The 22,944-nt window shown below is 44.4% G+C and overlaps 11 protein-coding genes across 11 annotated transcripts; 5 read left to right on the top strand and 6 right to left on the bottom strand. All coding sequences in view use genetic code 12, as the record gives it.

The window, feature by feature from the left end:
- Positions 1-794: 794 nt before the first annotated feature.
- Positions 795-2,132, bottom strand: LODBEIA_P25780 (uncharacterized protein; the record flags this gene model as incomplete). Its single annotated transcript, XM_066972592.1, has 1 exon — positions 795-2,132. The coding sequence occupies one exon, from the start codon at positions 2,130-2,132 to the stop codon at positions 795-797; it is 1,338 nt and encodes a 445-aa protein (XP_066829516.1).
- Positions 2,133-5,182: 3,050 nt separating this feature from the next.
- LODBEIA_P25790 (uncharacterized protein) lies at positions 5,183-5,386 on the top strand (the record flags this gene model as incomplete). The annotated part of the gene is made up of 1 exon (XM_066972593.1): positions 5,183-5,386. One exon carries the CDS (start codon positions 5,183-5,185, stop codon positions 5,384-5,386), a length of 204 nt encoding a protein of 67 aa, XP_066829517.1.
- Positions 5,387-5,873: 487 nt separating this feature from the next.
- Positions 5,874-6,395, top strand: LODBEIA_P25800 (uncharacterized protein; the record flags this gene model as incomplete). The annotated part of the gene is made up of 1 exon (XM_066972595.1): positions 5,874-6,395. The coding sequence occupies one exon, from the start codon at positions 5,874-5,876 to the stop codon at positions 6,393-6,395; it is 522 nt and encodes a 173-aa protein (XP_066829518.1).
- A 441-nt stretch (positions 6,396-6,836) lies between these two features.
- On the bottom strand, positions 6,837-9,335 carry LODBEIA_P25810 (uncharacterized protein; the record flags this gene model as incomplete). Its single annotated transcript, XM_066972596.1, has 1 exon — positions 6,837-9,335. The coding sequence occupies one exon, from the start codon at positions 9,333-9,335 to the stop codon at positions 6,837-6,839; it is 2,499 nt and encodes an 832-aa protein (XP_066829519.1).
- Positions 9,336-11,478: 2,143 nt separating this feature from the next.
- Positions 11,479-11,718, bottom strand: LODBEIA_P25820 (uncharacterized protein; the record flags this gene model as incomplete). Its single annotated transcript, XM_066972597.1, has 1 exon — positions 11,479-11,718. One exon carries the CDS (start codon positions 11,716-11,718, stop codon positions 11,479-11,481), a length of 240 nt encoding a protein of 79 aa, XP_066829520.1.
- A 381-nt stretch (positions 11,719-12,099) lies between these two features.
- LODBEIA_P25830 (mitochondrial 37S ribosomal protein bS18m) lies at positions 12,100-12,816 on the bottom strand (the record flags this gene model as incomplete). The annotated part of the gene is made up of 1 exon (XM_066972598.1): positions 12,100-12,816. One exon carries the CDS (start codon positions 12,814-12,816, stop codon positions 12,100-12,102), a length of 717 nt encoding a protein of 238 aa, XP_066829521.1.
- A 606-nt stretch (positions 12,817-13,422) lies between these two features.
- LODBEIA_P25840 (uncharacterized protein) lies at positions 13,423-14,367 on the top strand (the record flags this gene model as incomplete). The annotated part of the gene is made up of 1 exon (XM_066972599.1): positions 13,423-14,367. One exon carries the CDS (start codon positions 13,423-13,425, stop codon positions 14,365-14,367), a length of 945 nt encoding a protein of 314 aa, XP_066829522.1.
- A 295-nt stretch (positions 14,368-14,662) lies between these two features.
- LODBEIA_P25850 (uncharacterized protein) lies at positions 14,663-16,984 on the bottom strand (the record flags this gene model as incomplete). Its single annotated transcript, XM_066972600.1, has 1 exon — positions 14,663-16,984. One exon carries the CDS (start codon positions 16,982-16,984, stop codon positions 14,663-14,665), a length of 2,322 nt encoding a protein of 773 aa, XP_066829523.1.
- Positions 16,985-17,187: 203 nt separating this feature from the next.
- On the bottom strand, positions 17,188-20,013 carry LODBEIA_P25860 (uncharacterized protein; the record flags this gene model as incomplete). Its single annotated transcript, XM_066972601.1, has 1 exon — positions 17,188-20,013. The coding sequence occupies one exon, from the start codon at positions 20,011-20,013 to the stop codon at positions 17,188-17,190; it is 2,826 nt and encodes a 941-aa protein (XP_066829524.1).
- Positions 20,014-20,247: 234 nt separating this feature from the next.
- Positions 20,248-20,532, top strand: LODBEIA_P25870 (uncharacterized protein; the record flags this gene model as incomplete). Its single annotated transcript, XM_066972602.1, has 1 exon — positions 20,248-20,532. One exon carries the CDS (start codon positions 20,248-20,250, stop codon positions 20,530-20,532), a length of 285 nt encoding a protein of 94 aa, XP_066829525.1.
- Positions 20,533-20,957: 425 nt separating this feature from the next.
- LODBEIA_P25880 (uncharacterized protein) lies at positions 20,958-22,814 on the top strand (the record flags this gene model as incomplete). Its single annotated transcript, XM_066972603.1, has 1 exon — positions 20,958-22,814. The coding sequence occupies one exon, from the start codon at positions 20,958-20,960 to the stop codon at positions 22,812-22,814; it is 1,857 nt and encodes a 618-aa protein (XP_066829526.1).
- Between the last annotated feature and the right edge of the window lie 130 nt (positions 22,815-22,944).

A 22,944-nucleotide genomic window follows, 5' to 3' on the forward strand; every position in this document is an offset into this window, starting at 1 on the left:
AAGTTGAGCAGCAAATGCTTTGACAAGAAACCGATAAATGGGTGAACCTAGTGGTGCTGGGGCTTTTCTTCAATCATAAAACAGGCTCCTACTCGTCTGTTGAAGAAACTGTTGCTAACCAAGCTCTCCAAAGTGTCTCTGCGTGTCTCTTTGGCGTCCGCTGGGTACCGCATATAAACCGCGCGTATAGATACAAATATTTACTTATGCAATTATACCCTTTCGAGAAATATAATTGCAACCACGCTACGCTCCCCTTTGCCCCCTTCACGGTGCGCCTTTTTTTTTTTTTACTACGGTTCAAGTCTCTGTACAGGGGTTTACCAAGCAAGTCACTGCTCTTGGATCCAGGAAGAGAAGCACCGACATGGAAATGTACTTCTTTCCTCCCAGTGCTAGTTTCATGTTTCTTAGTGCGATTGCGTGAACTAAATGTAGAAGTTTGAGCCGCGTCTCGAAGTTTGAGGGTACGCGTTTCAAATTGTTCAAGGCTCGTCACGTGAGAAAAAAAACAAAAGGGAGCTGGGTGGCTGGTAAGCGTGCAAGAGGAGACCTATCACCATCTCTATTCCCGTTTTCTGAAATCCCCCCCCCCCCCCCCACAGGATGGAGAAGAAGGTATCAGACTCTTTCCATGCCAATTTGAGTACTAATGCATCTACTCATCAAGATATAACCAATCATAATTCATTACAGAAAAAAAAAGCACTGCTAGATAATCTAAACAACGGAACTGAAACCACAATCAAAGTAACAATAAAAAGAAATAGAAAATCTAAGTTCTCTGGGTCAGGTCACGTGATTGTGCAATCACCTTTCCTTCTAAAAGCATTGAACTTACGATTCTTGCTCTTTTTCTTTGGCGATTTCTGCTGTTGCTGTTCCAACTGTGGTTGGACGGGATGATCCTTTGGCTGAAGTTGTGCCCTTTTCAAATTTGAAGTAGAGGAGGCGGCGTCATCGACATCGGTGGCACCCCCAGTGTTTGTGCCTCTTGTAAAGAATCTACGATGGCTGCTGCTTCTGTCATCTCGCGATTGGCTCATGGTGGTAGTGTTGGACACCTGCGGACGAAGCTCATACTCCAGCCGGGTCACCATGCTTTCCGAGTCGTGCATATTGGCACCCCCGTATATCGACATTTGACCATCGAGCACCTCGGGCTTCATGATCGGGTCAACACCCAACTGGAGAAGTGAATTTGCAAGAAACAAATACACTTTGATCCAGAGAATCTCCAACTCCAACGTGAACTGCTCGCCAAATCTCTCCTTAAAGGTATAGATTAACGCCTCGCCCATGATTTCAAATTGGCCCGGCTCGATCCCCAAGCCTCGCGAGTGCTTCTTAGCCAAGCTTACGAAATACGACTCGAGCACCGACAAGTCTTCCAACTGCGAAATGATCAAGCTCATGATCCCTGCAAAGCTGACACTTTGGTGTTTGATCGAGGGAAACATTTTTTCCAACTCGGGAGCCGTGGCGAGCGCGTTGGCGTAGAACTGCTGGCAGAATAAACTCAAGGAAACGGGACACGAGATATTTTTAGAGCCGGTTGCTTGTCGAGGCAATGAGCTGCCAACTGCGGTTTTTTCCAGTGGGAACTGGCCGGGCATTCTGGCTTTACTCGATCGTTCTTCCTGCACCATCAGATTCCACGTGTATCTAACCATATCTATTTCGCGTTGGGAAAGGTTGATTTTGGCGCCAAATCTCTCGGGTCTTGTCAAGTGCTCTTGCTTCATCGACTCCGTGGTGTCGACGCGGTACAAACTGTATGCTAGTTGCGAAAGGTCGGTGGAAAGTTTATACTCAATGGGCGGCAATATGTGCCTGGTGCCATTCTTGTTATCAATTGAACCTACATCTGTGCTTGTCGCTATAGTGGAAGCGGCATCGTTACTCTCGTGTGAAGTGAGACTAACCAAGCTCTCGTCATCAAAGTCCTTGAGTGGTGCTTTTCGAGAAATGGCCTGTTTCAATGGTGACGACTGGCTCCTGTGGTGTTTTGTTTCGCTACTCGAAGGGCCCCAGCTCGATTGAAATCTTGTTCTGAGACTACTGTTTGGCGTGGTTTTTGGTTGAGTTTGGAGGGGAGACCCGAGAGTAGTTTGTTTTGGAGGAACGGGCATTCTAAAACTCAGCGATGTAAACATTGGGGGCAGGGGGGGCGTTGGTAGTCAAGTGGTACGGCTTGCAGATCGTTGAGGGCAAAAATATATGACAAGAGTCCTTCTTTGAACCAACAGGTATAAAAATATATCTAGTTTCCAAATTCCTAGTATCGTTGAAACGATTGCAAAATTATTTCGTGATGGAGAGGTTTCCAACGAGAGAGATTGCAAAATTATTTATAGGGCCCCTCAGTGTGAAAAAAGAAGAGAAAAAAATAAAAAAAAAAAAGAGAGGACCATTCAATAACCAACTGTTTGGTAAAATTAAAATTATATCCATTGTACATGATGTACATGTATGTATAAATCAATATATATCAATATTGCATGAGGGACATATCAGCGGAGATCGATAGAGCAAGAGGTAAGACAATTTTAACCCTTCAAGCGCCATAGCTTCAACAGCAAAAGCAAGTTCATCGATGAGTAATTGATATGATTTGAAAGGAGGTGGAGAGAGAAGAAGGGGGGGAAGAAGGGACGAGAAGAAGGAGGCTGGCCAATGTAGTTTACCTCTGCATTTCGCAATGAAACTCTGTCGGAAAAGCTACCCCTTTGTTTGGTTGTTTGGTTTCTAGCGGGCTCCTTAAAGTCCAAAACTTTAACCAATTTTCTGAGTACTAGCTTGTCTAACAAAGGTTATATCTCTCTTACTCTCTCACTTCCTTGCTCCAGCCCTTGCCTCGATGATATAGGAGACAATACGGCACGATTCAGAAAGATAAGACTGATATAGCTTTCGAGAACTAAAAGAAAAAATTTCCATACCAAGTTCGACCAGCTAGCTCTGCTCAGATGATGAACTTTCAACAAATCAACTGAATGCCTTTTTGGGAAAAATAAAGTACACAAAGTTTTGCTGGATCTCCAGCATAGGCACCGATGAGATACACCGCTAGACATCGTCTCCGCCGACTTACTTCCAAAAATACAAACAATTGCTATGCCGTAGACCATAAGCTAAGCACGCCTTTGATATAGGGCAGTTGATAAACCAGCAATAATAGTCTCATGATTTAGACGCCTACAGCTCGCTCCTTGGTCTACTGCAACTAAAATAACCGTAACACCCAAACTACGGTGGAAATTGTGAAAATTGTCGATGTTTCCTTCAGACTCATGAGCTTAGGGGAAGCACAAGCAAGGTTCCAAAATAATGAGGTTTGTCCTGTTCCAACTCCATGACCAGAAACAACAGTGATACAGCTATTCACCCAAGACGAATCCGAGATTGGATAATTAAATGCAAAAGTCTCTTTTTTTCATCCAAAGGTCTAACCCTCGTGCATTCGAGCAATTATAATTAACGAGGACAAATTCCTCTTTTTTATAACTCCGCTGTAAAGAGGATGCAGCGAGACGCATTCTGGGGTCAACGTCCAACCACCATTCTGCTCCCCTCCAGTCTCTCTCAGCCCTCTCTCCTTCTACCTCAATTGCAAAGCGGATTCATATGTCTAGTATCTCCAAAAGTCCTATTATTCTTTTGGGTTTTCAGACATGTAGATGAGATGTTGATCTACCCAGAGATTTAGCTTCCATTATACTTAAAAATTGATCCACTCCAAATAGGTGGACTACTGGCATCGAGGAGGTTGTTGATGTATCAACTCCAAATTGCTGCGTTTTGCCAATCAAAAACACACTTCATGAGTACCATTCCCTTCTAAAAGTAAAGAATAAACCAACTTGCGTCAAGGCATTAATTATTGCATGTTGCAAATATTTCCACTTTTGACTGAGTTTTATCTTGAAAAAAAAATCTACGTAGACGCGTTTCATACTGCTGCATCTTTTGCATTTGCTTTGCTGGTATGCACCTAATTCATGGAGAAGACCTTTGTTGTGCTGGAAAAGTTGATGGTGTTCCACTGCTTCTTTGAGAAAACTCGCGAAAGAAAAGAGAGCCCATAGGGATGTTGATTAGAGTGAGATAACAAGCAGCGCAACCCATATTCTTGATTCGACATCTGCGAAAAAACAAGATAAATACAAACAAGCAAACACTTTGGGGCAGTGCTCGAAGAACCACTGTAGATCCAAGGTAAGAGGGAACACGTTCTCTTGCTTTCTTCACGATTCTAAACTACGCAATTCTGACAGACAGACGGTGTCTTCTACCATGGTTAATCCAAAAATGACAACCCCGGTTAATCTTTTATACAACGGATCTAGACTACTACTGCTGTTTCTTGATCTTTTAGCCCGTCATTGTCACTTGAAACCGCTTTCCCCGTCACATCGGGTCTTCTTTTTTTGTTGTTAGTATGGAGAAATCATACGGAGCACTACAAACCAACCAGATTGTACCTCAAGCAGAGTCATACGATTTCCACAGGAGCTCATAACGCAGTAACTCCCCCTGCCTGCTTGCTTCCAAAAATTGCAGCGTTGGCAGTTGAAGCCGCCTAGCATGAACTGAATAGGATCAACGGTACTGCTCAACTTCCACAACTCGCACTCACACCCACGCATGGGAGTTGTAGTTGTATCGGAAGAACGCGCTGCTGAGAATGTTTGAGTCCAGAAATCAGAAACACGTTAACGATTTTTGTTGTACGTGTTTGCCACTCACATGGCCCACCCCCCTGCAGCAAGATAAGCATGGATTCTTTTTGGTGACGAAAGGTCTCAAGTCAAAGGATCTATTACATCCTAAAGGATCTCAAAGAGGTGGTATTGCACCAAAATGCATTTGTCAAGCAGACGACGTTTGCAAATAAAAAAAAAAACCCCTTAGCATTAATTCGGTTTGGGGGTGGCTTTATCATTTTGGGGGGGTTTTCTCGGCCCGCGTATCAGAAAATTAAAAAGCGCATCATCCGTGCGGCACCAATTTCCATCCATAGGCTCAACGACCGCTCGTTTCAAGATACAATAAGCCGGTACAAAACATAGTGAAGAAGACGTTTCACTTTCAAATTATTTATCTTTGTAAAAAGAACAGACCTTCTTTATTTCGTTTTTTTTTTTTTTTTTTAATTCGTTTGAACTTTCCAACGAGGAAAATGGAGTTGTTTCACTTGCATGTTCATTTGGGGTACAACTGGATGCCGCACTTTGAAATCAATGGAATGGATTCCTTGGAAAAGCAAATCGAAGCAAAAAATATTGTCAAGATGAAGAGAAAGAAGAATGGCACGGAGTATTTGAAGTTTAAAGATTGCAAAACTTGCCAGGGGAAACAAATAGCTAGCTGCTTGAGGAAATGAAAAAGGAAACAAAAAAAAAAGTCTGGACGACGTTGGTGGTTTTTATATGAAAGGCTAAGTTTGAGCAGGCTCAAAACGGTCTTCGGAACCGTGTGTTTCTAAATGTCTATGCTGCCAATTTTTTTTTGTTTTGGCATCTTTGATTCATGGTTTTGGTGTTAGTGGGTTATGAGGAAATATCATGTTATATTTTGAGTAAGTTCTGCTTCTATCCGCTATTTACATTCCTTCATCTTGTGGAACTTCTCTGGACATCTTCTACTTTTTCATTCTACATCAAAGAGGGAAAAATAGCCCAGCCCCCAGTTTTCAAGATTGTCAACTGGCAAATAGGTGAACAGGGCACTCTAAGAGCTGTGATCATTATCCCCTTGTTGGTGGATCGCGCGCGCACTTGAAAAATATCTCCGATGGGCCCCTCGATTCATGGTTCCATCTTACTCTCAATAAAACCTTACCGCTAACCCCATCTCAAGATCAACGAGCAATGACGAAGGAATTTACCACGATTTTATCAGACCAAGTCAAACTCAATCTAATCCACTATAACCTATGGACACAAGTCCAAGTGCACAATGACCACATCCTAAGCGGCTTCCCACCTCAAAAACTAGCATCTACTGATCCCGAAAACAAAACCGAGTGGATTGCATGCAAGAGATTGCTCAATACGAAGTTGAGTGTGCAGGAGATAAACCTGTGGTTCGAAGAAATTAAAGCGATTACCAGTGCGAAAGATGGAGAGTCTAGTGCCAAACTGCGACTGGACAAAGTCGAAGATGCATCTGAACGATTGAAGTCACTTGATTTGCAAAACATGACGGAAACTGACGCGAAAGTGACCAATGGAGGTGTATCAAGTACGGATCAAGATCCGAGGTGGGCGAAAATGGAGAATGTGAATGGCAAGGGACGAGTGGATAGAGTCACGGTTGCCTTGGTGAATGATGATGGAACGATTGTTTACTACTTCATATACGACGGAATCACCAAGCCTCGACAAAACTAAACAGAAATTCGAAGCATCTTTTTAATTTAAACTCTTTTTGAGTTTTGAGGATGCTGGCGTGAAAGTTCAAATTCGAGGACACAATCAAGCCAAAAAAAAGAAGGAAAGCCATAGTCAAATCCAAGGCTGGAACTATTTTTAAAATGACGCAAGTGGCGACGAGAGAGGGGAAAGGAATCAAGCACTAGCTGAATCTACCCCGTTCTCCTCAACATCCCACGTTGAGATAGCGAGGTGGCCAAGAATAGCAAGTCAAGCTCCTCGATGGATCAAAATAAAGAGGCCCTCCGATTTCCGCTAAGCCATTAATGACGTAGCATCCTGCCTTCTCACCTCTTAAACAGAGCTAACATACGGGGATAAAAAAACGAAATGTAAAACTTTGATTCAGTGACTACAAAAACACTATCGAAACCGTAAGCAGAAAGGCAAAACAAAAAGCTAATAAGCTGTCATGTACGACGAAGCTGACGAACGAGCATGGGCCGGCAACAAGTAGTTGAAAGTGACGGGTCTTACGGGATGCGCCTCTGTCCTCGTTCTTGAACTCAGAGCTACTTGCAGCTGATGCCAAGCGCGCAATGCTTCATCAACATTGACAAACTCGTCTTCGTTGGCAAAATTGTCATTGTCGTCATCATCTTCTTCCTCTTCCCCTTCATCTTCTTCTTCTACTACTACTTCTTCACGCGAGGCAGCTGCTTCAGCTCCGTGATATCTAAAGCTACGAAACAACTGCCTCTGAGCTTGTTCCTCCATTGAAATAGCCAAAGCACGGCTAATCTCCTGCTCATACTCCAACCGCATCAACTCTTCCTGCTGTTGTTGGTGTCTACTGGCTCTCAATGAGCTAGCTAATGCCTCATTCACTTCATGTTCGAAAAACAATTGAGGCAAATTCTGCAAAAACTCAAGATCATCGACTTTACTCACTTCCCACAAGTTGATCTCGTGCGGCACAACTTGGAGTTTATCCATCTTGCGGATCAGTTGGCGGAGGTTCTTGGGGGTCTTGACCAAGTTGCGATTGATGCGGATCACTGGTGTATGGTACCGTGGATCAAACGAGATGAGATCGACTCGTTTATGAAGTCTTTCACGGTATGGTGGCGTAGACGGCACATGTGCGTATTCGTCTAGTGGTGGCGGAGCTTCTCCTTCCCCTCCTCTTTCTGCTCCTCCAAGTCCTGCTTCATTTTGACGCTGTTCTGCTGTTTGCATGGTCAATTCGGTTGGATATTGAGAAAGGTCTATGCGTTGGTTTAATCTGGCAATAATTGCTTCTCGTGTACGCGTAATTCGTTCTGCTTGCGACTCTGATTGTACTGATGATGGATTTGGGGCAAAGGATGAGGAAAGAGGTGCAATTTGTGCTTCTGCACCACCTGATGGACCCGCGCGAGTTTGAGTCTGGGTCTGGTTCACATTCAATGCTTGAGTGTTTCTCATGTTACGCTCTGGATTAAAGCTCCTATCCCTTGTTCCTTGCCGACTTGCCAAAGGGAGGTTATCCAGGGCACCTCTTGGCTCCTCCACTATTGTATTCTGCTGTTCCGAGTTGCCACTAGTGCTTGCTGCTGCTTGTCGCCTAGCACCTCTCTGTCTGCTAGCCGAACTCCTGGTGCTTCCAGTCCGTTCCAAAATGCACGCAACGGCTTCGTTCCTACCAAAAGGTGCATCACCGTAAATTGAGCCTGATGATCCAAAGGACCGTGCAGTCACCATACTCGATGCATCAAACAGCTCGCGTCGACGGCGAAAAGGGTGTTCGGGTGGTGCCAAGTGGGTTGTCGTAGTTTCTCGTGCACATGTTGCCCCAGGGTTGGATGTTTCTTCTGCTCTTGCCTGGTGCTGTTCTTGGCTGGCGCGGGGCTCACTGGAGTTTGAAGAGGATACTATCTGTACCGAGAACTGGGGCGGCGAGACTCTCATAATAGTTGCTCGTGCGGGAGCAGTCGTCTCTCGGAAACCATCGTCGTTTGCATCATTACCACCATTACCACTGCAACCTTCGCCAGTTGTAGTTCTCACTATGATGCTTAGTATGTCATCATTGACGGGGTAGGGTAAAATTCCGCCCTCGGCGTTGCAACTCTGGGCTACCTCCAACGACCTATTGCGTGACTGGTTATTCAGCCGTTTTTTAATCCTGTCGCTGCCATTTCTCAAGTGCTTGGTGTTAGCTTTGAGCTGTCGGTTGGACGTCTCCGTCCTGCTACTTGCACCAACAAGGGACTCTCTTGAAGGGTTTCTCCTCGGGTTAATTCTCGCTGGTTTTTTAGGAGCAAGTCTGGCTTTACTTGTTGTTCTACCAGCTGCTTGATTTTTCTTTCTTGCCATCTGCTCTTGGCTGCCTGTGTCTTCCTCGCCGTTAACATTACCATCTCCATTTCCACCACGATTGCCTCCTTGAGACTGGATTATCAGCCTTTTGGAGATTTCTGGTGTCTTGGGAGATCCACGTCGTTTGTGCGTTGGCAAGGGGCACGATTGGCCCTCGGGTGAGTGTGTAGGCGACATATCCGTATCTGACGCGCTAGTATAACTGTGCCCCAAACTTGACGGTTGTTCCGTAGTGCAGCTGCCGTGCCCCGGGCGAGAGCGCGACGCTAGAGCTGACTTGCGTGGTGCGGCTCCGCGGCAGCCTCTCTCGTGTGGTGGTGGTGGTGAATGCGTGGGTGAAACATCCAAAGCTGGTGCTGAAGTTGCGTTTGATGATACTTCTTGAGGGGTGGCAGAGCCACCTAGCTGCGAGCCTGGTATGGCGATCCGGGGAGAACTGTAAACTATCCCCTTTGTCGTGTCTGCAGGCTGATTGAACCTCACTTGCTTTCTTGCTTTCGAATGTTGTTTTAGCGGCGCAGGTTGGTCGCGCACTGCTGCTGCTGGCGGTGGTGACGGCGGAGACGCTTGCTTCTTGTTGAAAATGTGTAGCACCATGGTTTTTTTTGAAGTTGGTGTTTGCTTACCCTCCTGGCTTAACGAGTGGAAATATACCTGTGTATATATATAACGTATGCAGTGGAATGGAGAAAAGACAGGTGATTGAGATCTTCTTTTTCTTCTTTTTTTTTTTCTTCTTCTTTTAATCAACACTTTTTCATCCTGCTCCTCTCAAAGAAAATGGAAGATCTAAATATTACCTTGCAAAGCTTATGCTTTAGTTGTGTGGAAACATCAAAGGTGGTTTGCGGCAAGTACCAGTACCAAAGTGGCTCGTTGGCTTTCTGTTTGGTAGCTCTCGGCAATTTACCGTACCAACCCAAATGCAGTAATTTTTTCCAAATCCTCGTCTTGATGCAGAGACAAGTTCCCTGTGGCGGTGGTGGTCGTAGCGGTGGCTATCTGGCCTTTATTCTATATGTACCTGTAGTAAACACGGAAGAAGAAACGACTCCTCGAATGTAGTTGCATTGTTGTTGTTGTCGTTGTGAATGTTGCTGTTGTGATTGTTGTTTTCTTCTCTTCACATGCAAAGACGGGTCGATAAACGCAAAAGAATAGCGAGGTGAGTTCTCTCAAATGGTCAATTGCTGAATGCGTTTAGAACTCGCTTGTATTGTTCCCCTCCCCCTTTTCCTTCTTCGTCTACGTTCTCCTTGTGCCAACCTCTAGATCTTGTGAGATATTATCTATTCTGCTAGCTCTAAAACAAATTATTATTATCAATGCCGATTTGATTATCCACACCTCTCTCCATTCTCCGTTTTCCGAAAATCTCTCGTGAGAATGAATACCTCAACATTTTCGGCTTCACTTTCAAGTGTCTACATGACTACGTCCTCGGTCAGAGACATGCTTCACTACACTGCAGGAATCGATCTTTCCATTTGGAAACGGCTACACAATCGAGAGCAAGTTTGCTGTTTGTAGACTGGGGGAAGCAGCAATCTCAGCCTCGGCAAAAAAGATTTGCTCAGGCACCGGAGATCTCATGCGATTATATAATAAAAAAATGGAGGATCTCTCAGCCGGACCCACAAAGATCAGAAAAGATCGTCAATACCACAGAACATCTACGGAATACAGTTAGGGGAGGTGGGGATTCACATTTTGTTGTATGTTGGAAACCCTTGGAAAATGGCTCTTTCCTTGTATTTAGCTACTGTTGCTCTCCGACGTAACTGCAGCCAAGTAGATCGCCCATTTTGCACAATCTTTTCGGTTGAGCTCGTGCACCTTGGTGATCGTGTCAATGGCAGAAGGGCTTTGGGGCAGGGGGGAGCAATTTTCTAAGGATTCTGAGAAAAAATTACTGCTGGGTGGCCATGACAAGCACACATGTGTGTGCTGCTTGAGGAGCTTTCGAGCGTTTTGATGAAAATAAATTTGCGGCAAACCGGGTGCAAAAAAATATATATGAGTGGATGCGCACAGTATCAGGACTGCACTAGCTGGTCAATCAATGTCCGTTGAGATATCTCATTGTCTTCCAAACTGATTCAATAGTTCAAGAACTCTGCTGTGGGCTAATCAATCATTAGAAAAATGACACTCTTGGAAGACATGAACGAATGAAGATATTATACACTCTTGGCTCTCAAACCCTGAAGCCAGTGTTTATTTGCTGTTGATTTTTTGCTACTTTCCAAATAGTGTGGGGATTTTTTCGACTAGCGTCCGTCCCAAAGGTTTCAATTGCTCCATCATCTTCTTTTAGCCTGACCAAAGGTCAATTATTGAAGCTAATGGGCTGGTTTTCTTTCTAAACTACCGAATCGCACTGACAACAGATCTCAATCACTACTTGAACATATCTGGTGGCCAGCATAGAGTCATGCAGAGAAAAAAACTGAAAGAGGGTAGTCAAAAGTGACAACGACAAGACCAGGGCAGCGATAAGTTACACACGCAGCCATCCGGGGATCGAGTGTGTGTCGCCGCCACCCTCCAATTGGAATCGCCTGCTCAACAACAAATCATCGCATCTCATATACTTTTCGACTGTGAATTAAAGCCCATATACACCCGCTTGAAACTTTTTTTCAAAACGTCATCCTATAGACTATTATTGTTTTCGATTTCCATCTTCTTCTTCATCTTTTTTTTTTTTTGTTTTTTTTTTTTGACGTTGTTCAATTGCTTACTTTTCCTTGTGGTTCTTGATTTCTGCTTCCAAATCAGCAATGGTCTTCTTCTGCTCCTCCAACTTTTCCCTCAACTTCTTCAATTGAGCTTCCTCTTGCTTCCTCACGTAAACATTTTCTTGAGCTCTCTCCTTCTCTGAAAAGGAGTCTCTACCGATTTTAGAGTCAACCATGGCGACTCTGGTGGTTGAGAACAATCTGACTGATGCTGGCGCTCTGAAGATTCTGGATAACATTATTATGGCTGCTGTTGTGTATTAAGTTGCTCCTTCAATTGAATTGAATTGGATCGAAAGAAAGCAAGTGATGGATAGTAACAGGCAAAGTGGGCGTATTTGCTGACGAGGAAACTCACCGAGCATTCTCTTGCAATATCCGGGGAGGTAGTGCAACCATGGAGAAAAAAGGGAAGTAACAAAAAACAGGCCAGTCTCTTTCTTTGCAGTCATTGGACGCATAGACCACAGGCTAATATCAACCAACCTCCTCCCCCCCTTCTTTCGTTGTGCTCCATCTTACATTTGGAATGATCCTGAAAGGGGAGAAGAAGTCAGTGACTTGTGTTGTTGTCGTATATTTACAAAATCTCTTTTTATTTTTGCAAGCCAAAAAAAAACCTATATATTCCTTTGTGGCATGTACCTGTAATGTCTATGAACAGAAGCCAATAAACCCAAGTTTCTTGCAGTTCTAATGGCAGCAGTGAGTCTTCGCTGATTGGTGGCCGAGCAACCGGTTTGCAGTCTGGGCATGATCTGGCCGGTTGAGGTCAAGAAATTGGATAAGATCTCCGGCATCAAGTATAAGGTCTCTGGGTTTATGCCGCTCTTTTCGAACGGATCCTCGGGGCTTTGGAACCGCTTTTGGCGTTGTTTTCTTTCCATTCGGATTCTGTTTAAGCTGAAGTCAAATGGGTTATATGCGTCCCCATCCATGAATTTTCTTTCCAAGCTCTGAGCAACATATATTGGTTCTTCGCTCTGCATTTCAGTGATCTCGGACAACTGCTCACTTATGGTTGCCTGTGCCGATTTCTGCGGCAAACTGCCATTTGAGCCCTTGCCCCAGGAGGTTTTGCTTTTAAGTTGGTCGCGTGTGGGCAGCGCCTCTTTGCTATTTCTGAAGTTGTTTCTCGGTCTTGTGATTTTGGAACTGGAGTTGGAGAATGCGCCGTTATCTATAGAGCTGGCGGCCTGCTCTTGAACGCCCTCCGGAGCTGCTGCTGCTGCTGGAATCTTGCCGTCTTGAAGTATTCTTGCTTGCGTAAAAACGGTGCGCGTGAGTTTGCAAACGGGCAGACTCGTTCCACGTAGAAGATTCACTCTCGACAACATTGCTTATCTGCTGTGAATTGAAAGCGCCTTCTTGAATATGTATACTAATGACCAGTTTTGGAGGTGGTGGTAACGGCTGGTATTGGTGGTTGGAGTTGAAGCGCAGGCAAATTTTTCTGCCTGGAACCATTTGGTAGCGGGCCGGTGCGCAATAACAGTATGGGCGGCAATAAAGTATTGATGTTTGGATGTTTTGGAGCCTCAACACAATAAAGAGATTCCATCGGGCCAACAACTGAACAAACCAACCTTGATCAATAAAGAGCCCTTCCCGTCATTCCCAGCTCCACAAGGATTAGCAATTTGCAAGTTCAGGTTTGGTGGCGACCTTTGACAAGTTAACTAGCAGCGCCTCAATCACCAAAAGGTCGCTGATTTTGCCAGAAACAAAGCAAAACAACCCCCCCAAAAAAAAACAGGAGGAAGGAAAAAACCCACATCCACAACTTCCTTCACCATATACTTTTGCTATATTCAGTCCATTTCCTTTCGGATGTCCAGTATTTGAGTAAATAAAAGAAAAGAAGAAAAAGGCAAAAGTATCTTATAGATTATCGATAAACGAGACCACCTTGACTAGCCAATAACAGATTTTTCTTAAAAAAAATGGGGGAACGAGGACCGGATCAATGGTTGGAGCAAATCAAGAAATGCATAGCTTTGTCGGAGCCGGACATGAAGCAGCTTTGTGAGTTGGTCAAGGAACTACTCATGGAGGAATCCAATATCCAGCCAGTGCAGTCGCCCGTCACTGTATGTGGAGATATCCATGGCCAGTTTCATGATTTGCTAGAATTGTTCAGAATCTCCGGTGGGATCCCAAGCGAAGATAACCAGGCAAATTTCATCTTTTTGGGCGATTACGTCGATCGAGGGTACTTCTCGTTAGAAACGTTCACTTTGCTCATGGTGCTAAAAGTGAAATACCCTCATAGAATCACGTTGGTTAGAGGTAACCATGAATCTAGACAAATCACCCAAGTCTATGGTTTTTACGAAGAATGTTTAACGAAATACGGAAGCACAACGGTTTGGAAGTACTGCTGTCAAGTATTTGATTTCTTGACTTTGGCGGCGATCATCGACGGCAAGATTCTTTGCGTGCACGGAGGCTTGTCCCCGGAAATAAGAATGTTGGACCAGATAAGAGTGTTGAGCAGAGCACAGGAAGTTCCCCATGAAGGCGGATTCTGCGATTTGGTCTGGTCCGACCCTGACAACGTTGATACATGGGCAGTCTCGCCGCGTGGCGCTGGCTGGCTTTTCGGATCGAAAGTGTCACGAGAATTCAACCACATCAACAATTTGCAGTTGATTGCTAGAGCTCATCAATTGGTCATGGAAGGGTTCCGGTATCATTTTAAAGAAAAAGATGTGGTGACCGTTTGGTCGGCGCCAAACTACTGTTATCGATGCGGCAACGTTGCTAGCGTCATGCAAATTGACGAAGACTTGGAACCAAATTTCAAAATCTTTAGCGCTGTTCAAGACGGCGACTTGGCTGCTAAAAGCAACAATACAAAACAGCAAAGGAGCGACTACTTTTTGTGAATTCAGTTGATGGTGCATTTTTTTTTGTTTGGTTTTTTGTTCTAATGAGATTACGCGGCATATTCTTACACTCATTCAGATAGACTGTTTTTTTTTTATTTGAGTTGACTTGCAACTTTCCACAGTCGCTTATTGATTTTGATTTATTTGATTATATTTGATTTATTTTTAATGACAGCGGTTTACGAATATAGAATATCTATGGGATTACCTCGTTCTTCATCTTTTTTTTTCTTTGTATAAACTGTATGCATGGTTGGTATCTATATATGTATGTCTACAGCTTCAACCAAATTCACTTTTTACCCTTTCTTCTTTTCCTTTTTTGGCCAATTATCAGCTTGATATTGTCAGAGAGGCCAGATTTGTTCTTTGGTTCCTTAACTGGTTTGGAAACGGGGCCTTCCTTCGGTTTGCCTCCCTTGTTCATATTGCCTTTCTTCAGGCTTCCTTTCCTCTTTTGCTTCTTGGCAGACTTGCCGCCATTTTTCTCTTGAACCTCATCTCCATCTCCATCTTTATCATCATCTCTCTTCCGCTTCCTAGAGTTCAGCTCTTTGTCACCGCCATCCTTGTTGGATTTCCTACTGATCATCTCCTTTTCCCTTCTCCTCTTGACAACTTGGGCATTTTCAACAGCAAACTCCACAATGAGTCTTCTCTTGCTGAGACCTTCTAATTTGGCCACTTTCTTTTCATCGTCAGTCATGCCTTCCAAAATCTCCTCGTTTGACACTTCGTGAGCATTCAACCACCTCAAGCCCTGTAGTGCTGCCTTGTGGTCCCGGAATTCAATAAACCCATAGCCTCTACTACGTCCCGATTCTCCCGAACCTTTCACCTCCATAATGACTTTAGCCTGTTTCACGACACCTTTATGCTTGGAGTTTTTCGATTTTTCCTCAATTTCCTCTTGAAGCTCCTTTTTCAGCTTGATTGACCGTGAAACTTCTTCCTTGGACAACTGCTGACGCTTGCCTTCTTTCACTTCAGTTGCAAACTGCACCACTGCTTTCCTTCCCAACGCTTTCAACGCTTTTGAGTTCATTGCACGGGGCAAATTCCTAATGGCCAATCTGGTCAATGACAAGTGCAAAGTTGGGTTCTTGTTCAATTGCTGAACACGCAATTTATAGGACTTTTCTCGCAACTCGAGATCGGTTTTGGAAATGTATTGGGCTAACTTGGAGTTTTCCGTGATTCTGCCTTCGTTCAACAAGTACAAATTTCGTTTATCCTTTTCTCCGGGAGCTTTGCCCAAATCTTCTTTTCTCTTCAATGAATTGCGTTCGGATAGCCGACTAGCCGATTGTCGGTCAACTGCAGACGCGACAGACAATATACGGCCCTGGTACACATACTGGGGTGACACGTCGTCGGCGATCAACATGGAAGCAGCTCCCGAGGTCGAAGGTGCGTTTTCGAGACACTCGAGATAGGCGTCTTCAGTTTTGAACGCGACAAACGCCGAGCCCCTCGCGAGACCAGTTTGTTTGTCCACCACAGGAAGAGCATATTTCACAGGTCCAAATGACTCAAAGTGCTCTTTTAAGGTCTCCTCGTCGGCATCGTAGGGAATGTTACGGACGAAGATGGAGTAAGCTTCTTGTCTATTTTTGGGGGCTCTTGATTTTGCTCCTTCCCCTTCAGATTCCTCTTCATTATCATCATCACCGTCGACTTTAATATCCACATCCTCGTCCGAGCCAACTTCGTCATCAGAATTGATTTCGTTCAACTTGTCAAAGTCCCCATCTTCGTTTTCATTTTCATCTTCCTCATCTTCGTCGTCATCTTCGTCATCATCTGCGTCCACGTCACCTAATCCACCGGCGGCTTCGCCGTCCCCATCATCATCGTCGTCATTGTCATCACCACCATCAGACACATCCACGTCTCCGGCTTGTGTCTCTCCATCTTCTTCCTTGATCTCCTCCCACTTTGACTTTTCAACTGCAAAATCAACAGCAACTTCTCGACCGTCAATCTTCAAACCCTGCGCCTCCTTAACAGCCTTTTCAGCAGCGGCAAACTTCTTCATCACAACAAACGCAAACCCGCACATTTGACCGCCTTTCTTCTTTGGTATATATGCATCGAAAACAGCTCCATACTTTGAGAATATCTTCTTCAACTCGTCGGGTTTTTTGCAACTCCAAGGTAGATTCCGGATGATCAATCTTGCTCTTCGTTTCTCCACCGGCTCGGCTTTAGTTCGCTCGCGAAACGCGCCATTCCCACCACCATCTGCTTGATCCTTGTTTTTCCTCTCCCTCTTCTTGGCGATATCCACCCTCAAGAACCGATCCTGGAATTTGGTCTTTCGTGACTCAACCAAGGCAGTCAACGTGTCGTCATCTTCAGTGAAGGAGACAAACCCAAATCCTCTACTCGCTTTGTTCTCGTCGGTGACAATCACTGCGTGCTTAACGGGCACAAATTGAGAAAAGAACTCAGATAGTTGATCCGAGGTGGCTTCCGATGGTATTGCCCGCACAAACAATGTCCGATGGTCTAACCCGTCGTCGTTCACGTGTTTTGGCGTCTTGGTCTTTTCAGGAGACGACTCCACAGAAGCAACACTTGGCTCCTCTATGATCTCTTCAACTTCCACCATTGAGCTCTAGCTATGTTATCCTTTGGTGATTCTTTTGAAAAAAACAAAAGAAGGAGTCCGAAATCTGTGCAGTAACTTCAGTTTCTATCAGAAGAGCATCGCAAAGATTTTGTACAAAAAAAAAGGAGGGAGGTAAGTTGGTAGCACCAACTTGGGGGTATGGAAAAAAAACCCCTGTTTTCCTAAAGTATATATACTTGTGCTCAATAGCCTAGCTTCTGGATACAGCTCTTTATAACTCTGGTAGCATGGGTATCAGAAGTTGGCACTTTCCGTTGCAAGTTCCTCAAAATGTCAATGTCTTTATTCCTTAAGGCCTCTTGCGCAGCAGATGCGTAATCGTCATTCTTGATAAACATGCTAATTTTTTCGTCATACTTATACTTGACCGAGTTGTTTATGTAGACAGAAATATGTTCCTTGGGAGCACCATGTTCGAATCCTGCTTCAATAAACGGTTCAAATCCAATCGGCGATTTACCCGTGGTGGTATCAAGTGAGCCAAATGCAAATTCATAAAGTCTATCGAATTCTCCAGACTTTGCATACGTTCGCAAGACCAAGTACCAAAATTTTTCTTGCGAAACTGAAAATTCCTTGACAATTTTGCCCGCTGGCTTCACTTGGTTCATTCTGACTAATCGCTCAATAATGCTGAGTAAAGATTTCTCCTGGTAAAAGTTTGCGAGATATGTTTTTTCTAGTCGGTTCTGCAACTCCAAAATGTTCAATTCTCTTTGAAATGCCTTTTGCGTTGCTGCTTGTAAAGATTTCTTTGCACAATTTTTAAGTAGCGACTTGTACTCGTTGTAATATTCTTCACCATCCAGGTTTGGATTGGCCCTTTTAAACTTCTTGAGCTTGAGCAAGTTGAGTTCGTCTAGTTTGTCCTCGTGTTCCAAGTATTTTGCAACAAGTTTCGAATCGGAATCCGGAACCGCTTGCAACCAATTGTGGCCAACTACCTCGCCTCGTACATGGAATGGTTCGGTACGAATGTCCACGTCCACATCTACGCCAACGTCCTCAAGCTCTCGCTGGAATCCATTGTCAAGTTTGGCTTCATTTTGATTGAGCAACTTGAAAAATTCAGAAATTGTCATGTTGGTTTGCAATTGAAGGAGAACAAGCTGGCTCAAGTCGTAGCTTCCAGACTGAAACGATTTAATCATGGCCAATTCTAGCTCGTCAATATCTATCAATTTCTTCACTTTCTTGCTAACCGAAGGCTCAATGTTGATCAACATTTTACTCAACGCCGTTCTTCCTTCTTCAAGTGCAATGTCGCAAATCTGGTCCACGGATATGTAATTGGTGCGGTCTTTTGTGGAGGACACTAGTTTGTTTGCAATGACTTTGTATAGCTCAACGTCAGACATACCCAGCTCATTGCGGATCTTGTAGCAGCACCAGTGCACGTAAACCAACGGTTTGAGGTCATCGAGCTCGAGAGCCTCGATGATTTTTAGTGCAAGAAAGTGCTGGCTTCTTCGTAGAAGCATCTTGATGACGCTGCTCCATCCAAGTATGTCAATCTCTCTAAAAGTGAGAAACAACCCCACTTCGGAACTCCTCAATTGGTTCAAGACTTTGATCGTGTTTAGAATTTTCAAATACTTGTCAGCGTCATAGCCTTCAACATTGTATATTTTCCCAAACGAAACAGCCTTTAGAGCTCGTTTCTGCCAAACGGCATCAAACTCATCGAGGGCAACTTCTAGGCAATCGTTAATTGCAGCGTTCAACATCTGGTCGGACTTTAGCAAAGAGATGTTTGCATTGGCCTTGGAAGCGTTCAGACTGAATTTGTCGACACAGTCACCCAAGATGGCGCTGGGACTATTGGATCCTATCTGATACATTTCTATAGTCTTTTCCGGGACGCGGCTCAAAAACTGAACCTTGTTGGTGCACACGAGACGCAAGCCGTCTACTGCCAGTTGAAGTATCGGTACTGTGTACGCGAGGTCATTCCTTGTTGAATCTCTCATGAGCAAAAAGTCCAAATCCTCGTCTTCATCTTCGCTGATGTCAAAGAAGAACGAGATTGATCTTTGACCAGGTCCGATCAACTTGACCTCGTCTCTAAAGGAAAGAACAATGGCATCATTACCACACCATTCAACTTGTTCGGGACTAGATACCTCGCTCGAGGTATCATACTCTAGTAAAATCTGGTCAAACGAGTTGGTCACAACAAAGATTTTCCTTTTCGACTCATTATGTAGCGCAACTAGTTTCCCGCTTGGGGAAACAGCCACCTCGGTAAAAGGCCCATCGGTTAGTTCTTGGTCGACAACTTCAAAGTTTGATAGACTAAAGTCGACCTTGACCATAATAATAGTGTTGTTGTATCCCATGTAGACAAGTAATACTTCAGAGTCTTTGCTTGCAAAGACTGTCGTTTTGTGGATGTTTTTCGCAGGATGCTTGTAAAAATCCAACTGAAAGTTCTGGTTAGCGTCCAAATCGGTGATGACAATCTTGTACTCAAACCTGGTAACTAGATAATGGCCAAAGATTTGAGTTTCTAAAATATTGTTGATCTCCTCCACTTCGTTGTTCTCGAGGTTGGTGATTTTCCGAACTTCGCTCAGAGCTTCGGCATCGGCGTCGCCCGAGGAGGACGGCGTGCTCTCGGAGAGATTATCGAATCTCGTCGTGGCAGCAGATACGATTGGGTATTCATTGAAATTACCGACGAAATCTTGGTAGTGCCTGTATTTCCCATTGCTCAAGATAATGACCAAGTCCTCGTCCTTGAAATGGAAATCAAAGATGTATTCCACCGGACTGCTATTATACACCACAGACCAGATTTTGACCCCGCTTGCGCTGTATATTTCAATCAAGTTGGGATATGGCGCTGATTTCGAGGCGATTGCAATTAGGGTAGCATTTGGCGATAATGCAACCCGGTAGTTTGCATGCAAGTTTTCAATGGACCAGCTCAATGGCTCATAGCAAGTTCTGAGGTCGTAAAATACATTCTGAAGGCCCAGCCAGTTGAAACTAGGATTAGTTGGCATCACCACAACTGTATGTGCTCTTCATTATCTGGAACTTTGAAGTAAGGCACCCAAACCGGGAGGTTTTTCTCGCGAGCGCATCAGAGAGGGAGAGAGCGCGAGAAAGGGACTACTGGGGAAATTTACGTGAAGATTGCGTTCATCATCACCATCATCACCTTCATCGTCTTTTATCATCGTTATCGGGCGGCCAAATTCGCAGAGGAAATAGAAAGAAAGGATCGCAATCTACGCATGGAGTTTGTCACGCTAGTTTCATCGGACAAGTTCAAGTTTATAATACTGAAAGAAGTGGCGTCAATATCGTCGGTGTTGAGAAACTCCCAAGGGTTTGAAGAAGGCAAGACCGGCAAGATTGACTTGGATATGGATGGTGATATACTAGAATGTATAGTAGAATACCTCTACTATCATTACAAGTACAAGGATCAAGCTGAAAGTGGAGAAGTTCCCGAATTCCAAATCCCAACGCATTTGGCACTAGAGTTGCTTGTGAAAGCTGATTATCTTGATATCTGATGATCCTGATGATGATGTTGATGATGCTCATGATTACGACGACGACGACCACCACCACCACGACGTTTTGACCAAAAATGCCCCAATGGAGTCATTTAATTTGCATGTTGTCTTGACAAAAAAGCTTAACTTTGTTTCGATCCTTTCGTTCTCCCTCGCCCTCTTCCCCCCCATGGTCTCTCGATCTTGATCTCTTTGTCCTTGACTTTGCCTTTTGTCTTTTGCCTTGGTCCTGGTCTTGGTCTGGGTCTCCGCTGTGTTCGTCTTCCTGGCCCACAGCGTTCTCTTTTTACAGGTAAAAAAAGTGAGGATCTCAAATCCGCACGGTGATGGCGAGCCACTTTTGATCCTTATCGGAGCCTAGCTTTCCAATCCACATTCAAACCAATTGCATCGATACAGACTCAATTCCATATACATATTCCATGACCACAAGTCTACTCAATAGCATATCTCAAGAAATTAACCAGTTCGACGCCTCGGGTCAGCAGAATTTAGGTGGATTGCTCGAGGATTCAGACAACTTTTTGCGATACTTGAAAGATTACCAAGCGGACTTGGAACGTGAAATTGCACAAGAGGAGGAGAAGGTTCAGAATGAGGGCTCATCAAGCGTACTGAATGGCAAGTCCCACAACGGTACGGCGGCAGCTTCTGCTTTTGGTTCTTCTTCTGTCCAACAAAAGGCAGATGCATGGTACAAGTCTTCCATCAGTCGGCTCAAGTCATACAATTCGGCAAACAATAAGCTACAGAAGAATGTGTTGAACAACCCAAAGTTCACCGTTGATCTCGATGAGGCGTACAGCTACAAACTCAACATTGACAGCTCTCCAGTTGCCGAGACCAACATCGAGGAAGCTCTTCTCGAGTTGATGCCACCGGCAAACCCGTCTCCCACTTTCCTTCCTGCAGACATCGAGGCCAAGAGCCTCAAGCAGGAAAACAAAGACGAGCTTATGAAGGCCATTATTCTTCATCTACTAAAAAGGGGTCAAGGCAACGTGGTGCCACTGCTCTTGAGGCAGCACCAACAGCGGCTGCACGGGTCCTCGGGATCTCCGATCATCATTGACCCTGAACTTGAAAAACGATTTGCATTGCTCAACGACATAGTCGAGGACATATGCGTGAAGCACGATCTAACGCAGGCGTTGGGATGGTTCCACACAAAGTTCAACGAAAGTGTGTTGGAGAAACAAGCAGTCTATTCCGAGCAGGAAAATGCAGAGGCCTTTAGCAACACCGAGTTTAAGTTCCACATGTTGCAATTCATTATATTATTGAATGGCAAGAACCAGGGTTTTTCGTACGACGACGCAGTGGAAGCCTATTTCTATTCCAAAGCGCACTTTAACAAGTTTTTAAAGCATTATTTGCATGAAATGGCGCCATTGATGACGTTAATCCTTTTCAACTCGGACGGAAACTCTGGAATCGAGAATTTTTCCAAGCAAAGAAACAAAGAGCATGCGATCCAAAGCTTCATAGAGAAGATGAAGAGCGGGTTCACTTTGGAGAGCGACTCTGCCAGAAGTGCTCAGAATGGCACCCAAATTGATTTTGTGTCTGAGCTACTCGGATGCTTCAAGAATGTCCACGAAAACTCCCACCTTTTCGCCAGCTTGGCCAATGACTTTATTTCCGAGTTTTGTAAAGACTTGAAATTGTCTAGCGATTCTCCCTTGTTTCAGAGTATCCTAGCAGGCCACATTTATTTACCAAGCTTTTACAAGTATAATCAAGTTCAATTGAAACTCAAGAGCTTCAAAGCAGCAGCTCAATTGGAGAAGGACGCCGCCGCCGATGATGATCACGATCATAACAACAACAATAACAATAACAATAACAATACTCATAACAATGGCAATCACATTAGCGAAACAAAGTCCTCAAGTGAGATTAACCTGATTAAACCGTCAACTTATGATGACGAGCTTCCGTTCCAACTACTGGACAGAAACAGGTTTCTCTTTAACAACCATCCCATCTTTATTTGCCCCATATCAAGGGAACAGGCCATACCCGTCACCTACGAAGTGGGGACCAACACGTTCATCGAAGCGAAGGAAGGCGCTCCATTGACAATAAAGAAGGAAAAATACGTGCGCGAAAACACGGCAACGACTCAAGTGGTTGTTTTCAACTATTGCAATCATTGCGCTCTCCGGGAAAGCATTTGGCAGCTTTCGAAAAAGGGAGTCGACATTTTCAAATGCCCTTACTGCTATAAAAAACACAAGTACACCGATGTCAGCGATGCCTTCTTTATAGACTTGTGATGAGGAGTAAATAGTTGATGAAGTAATGGAACGCAAATATATAAATGTATGTACGAGGAATGCTCGTACTTGGATCAAGATGTATTCCACGATGGCAGAAGAGGGAGACGGAAAAGAAAAGCCGCTGTAA

This window comes from Lodderomyces beijingensis (assembly GCF_963989305.1).
Source record: "Lodderomyces beijingensis strain CBS 14171 genome assembly, chromosome: 3".
Taxonomy (NCBI): domain Eukaryota; kingdom Fungi; phylum Ascomycota; class Pichiomycetes; order Serinales; family Debaryomycetaceae; genus Lodderomyces; species Lodderomyces beijingensis.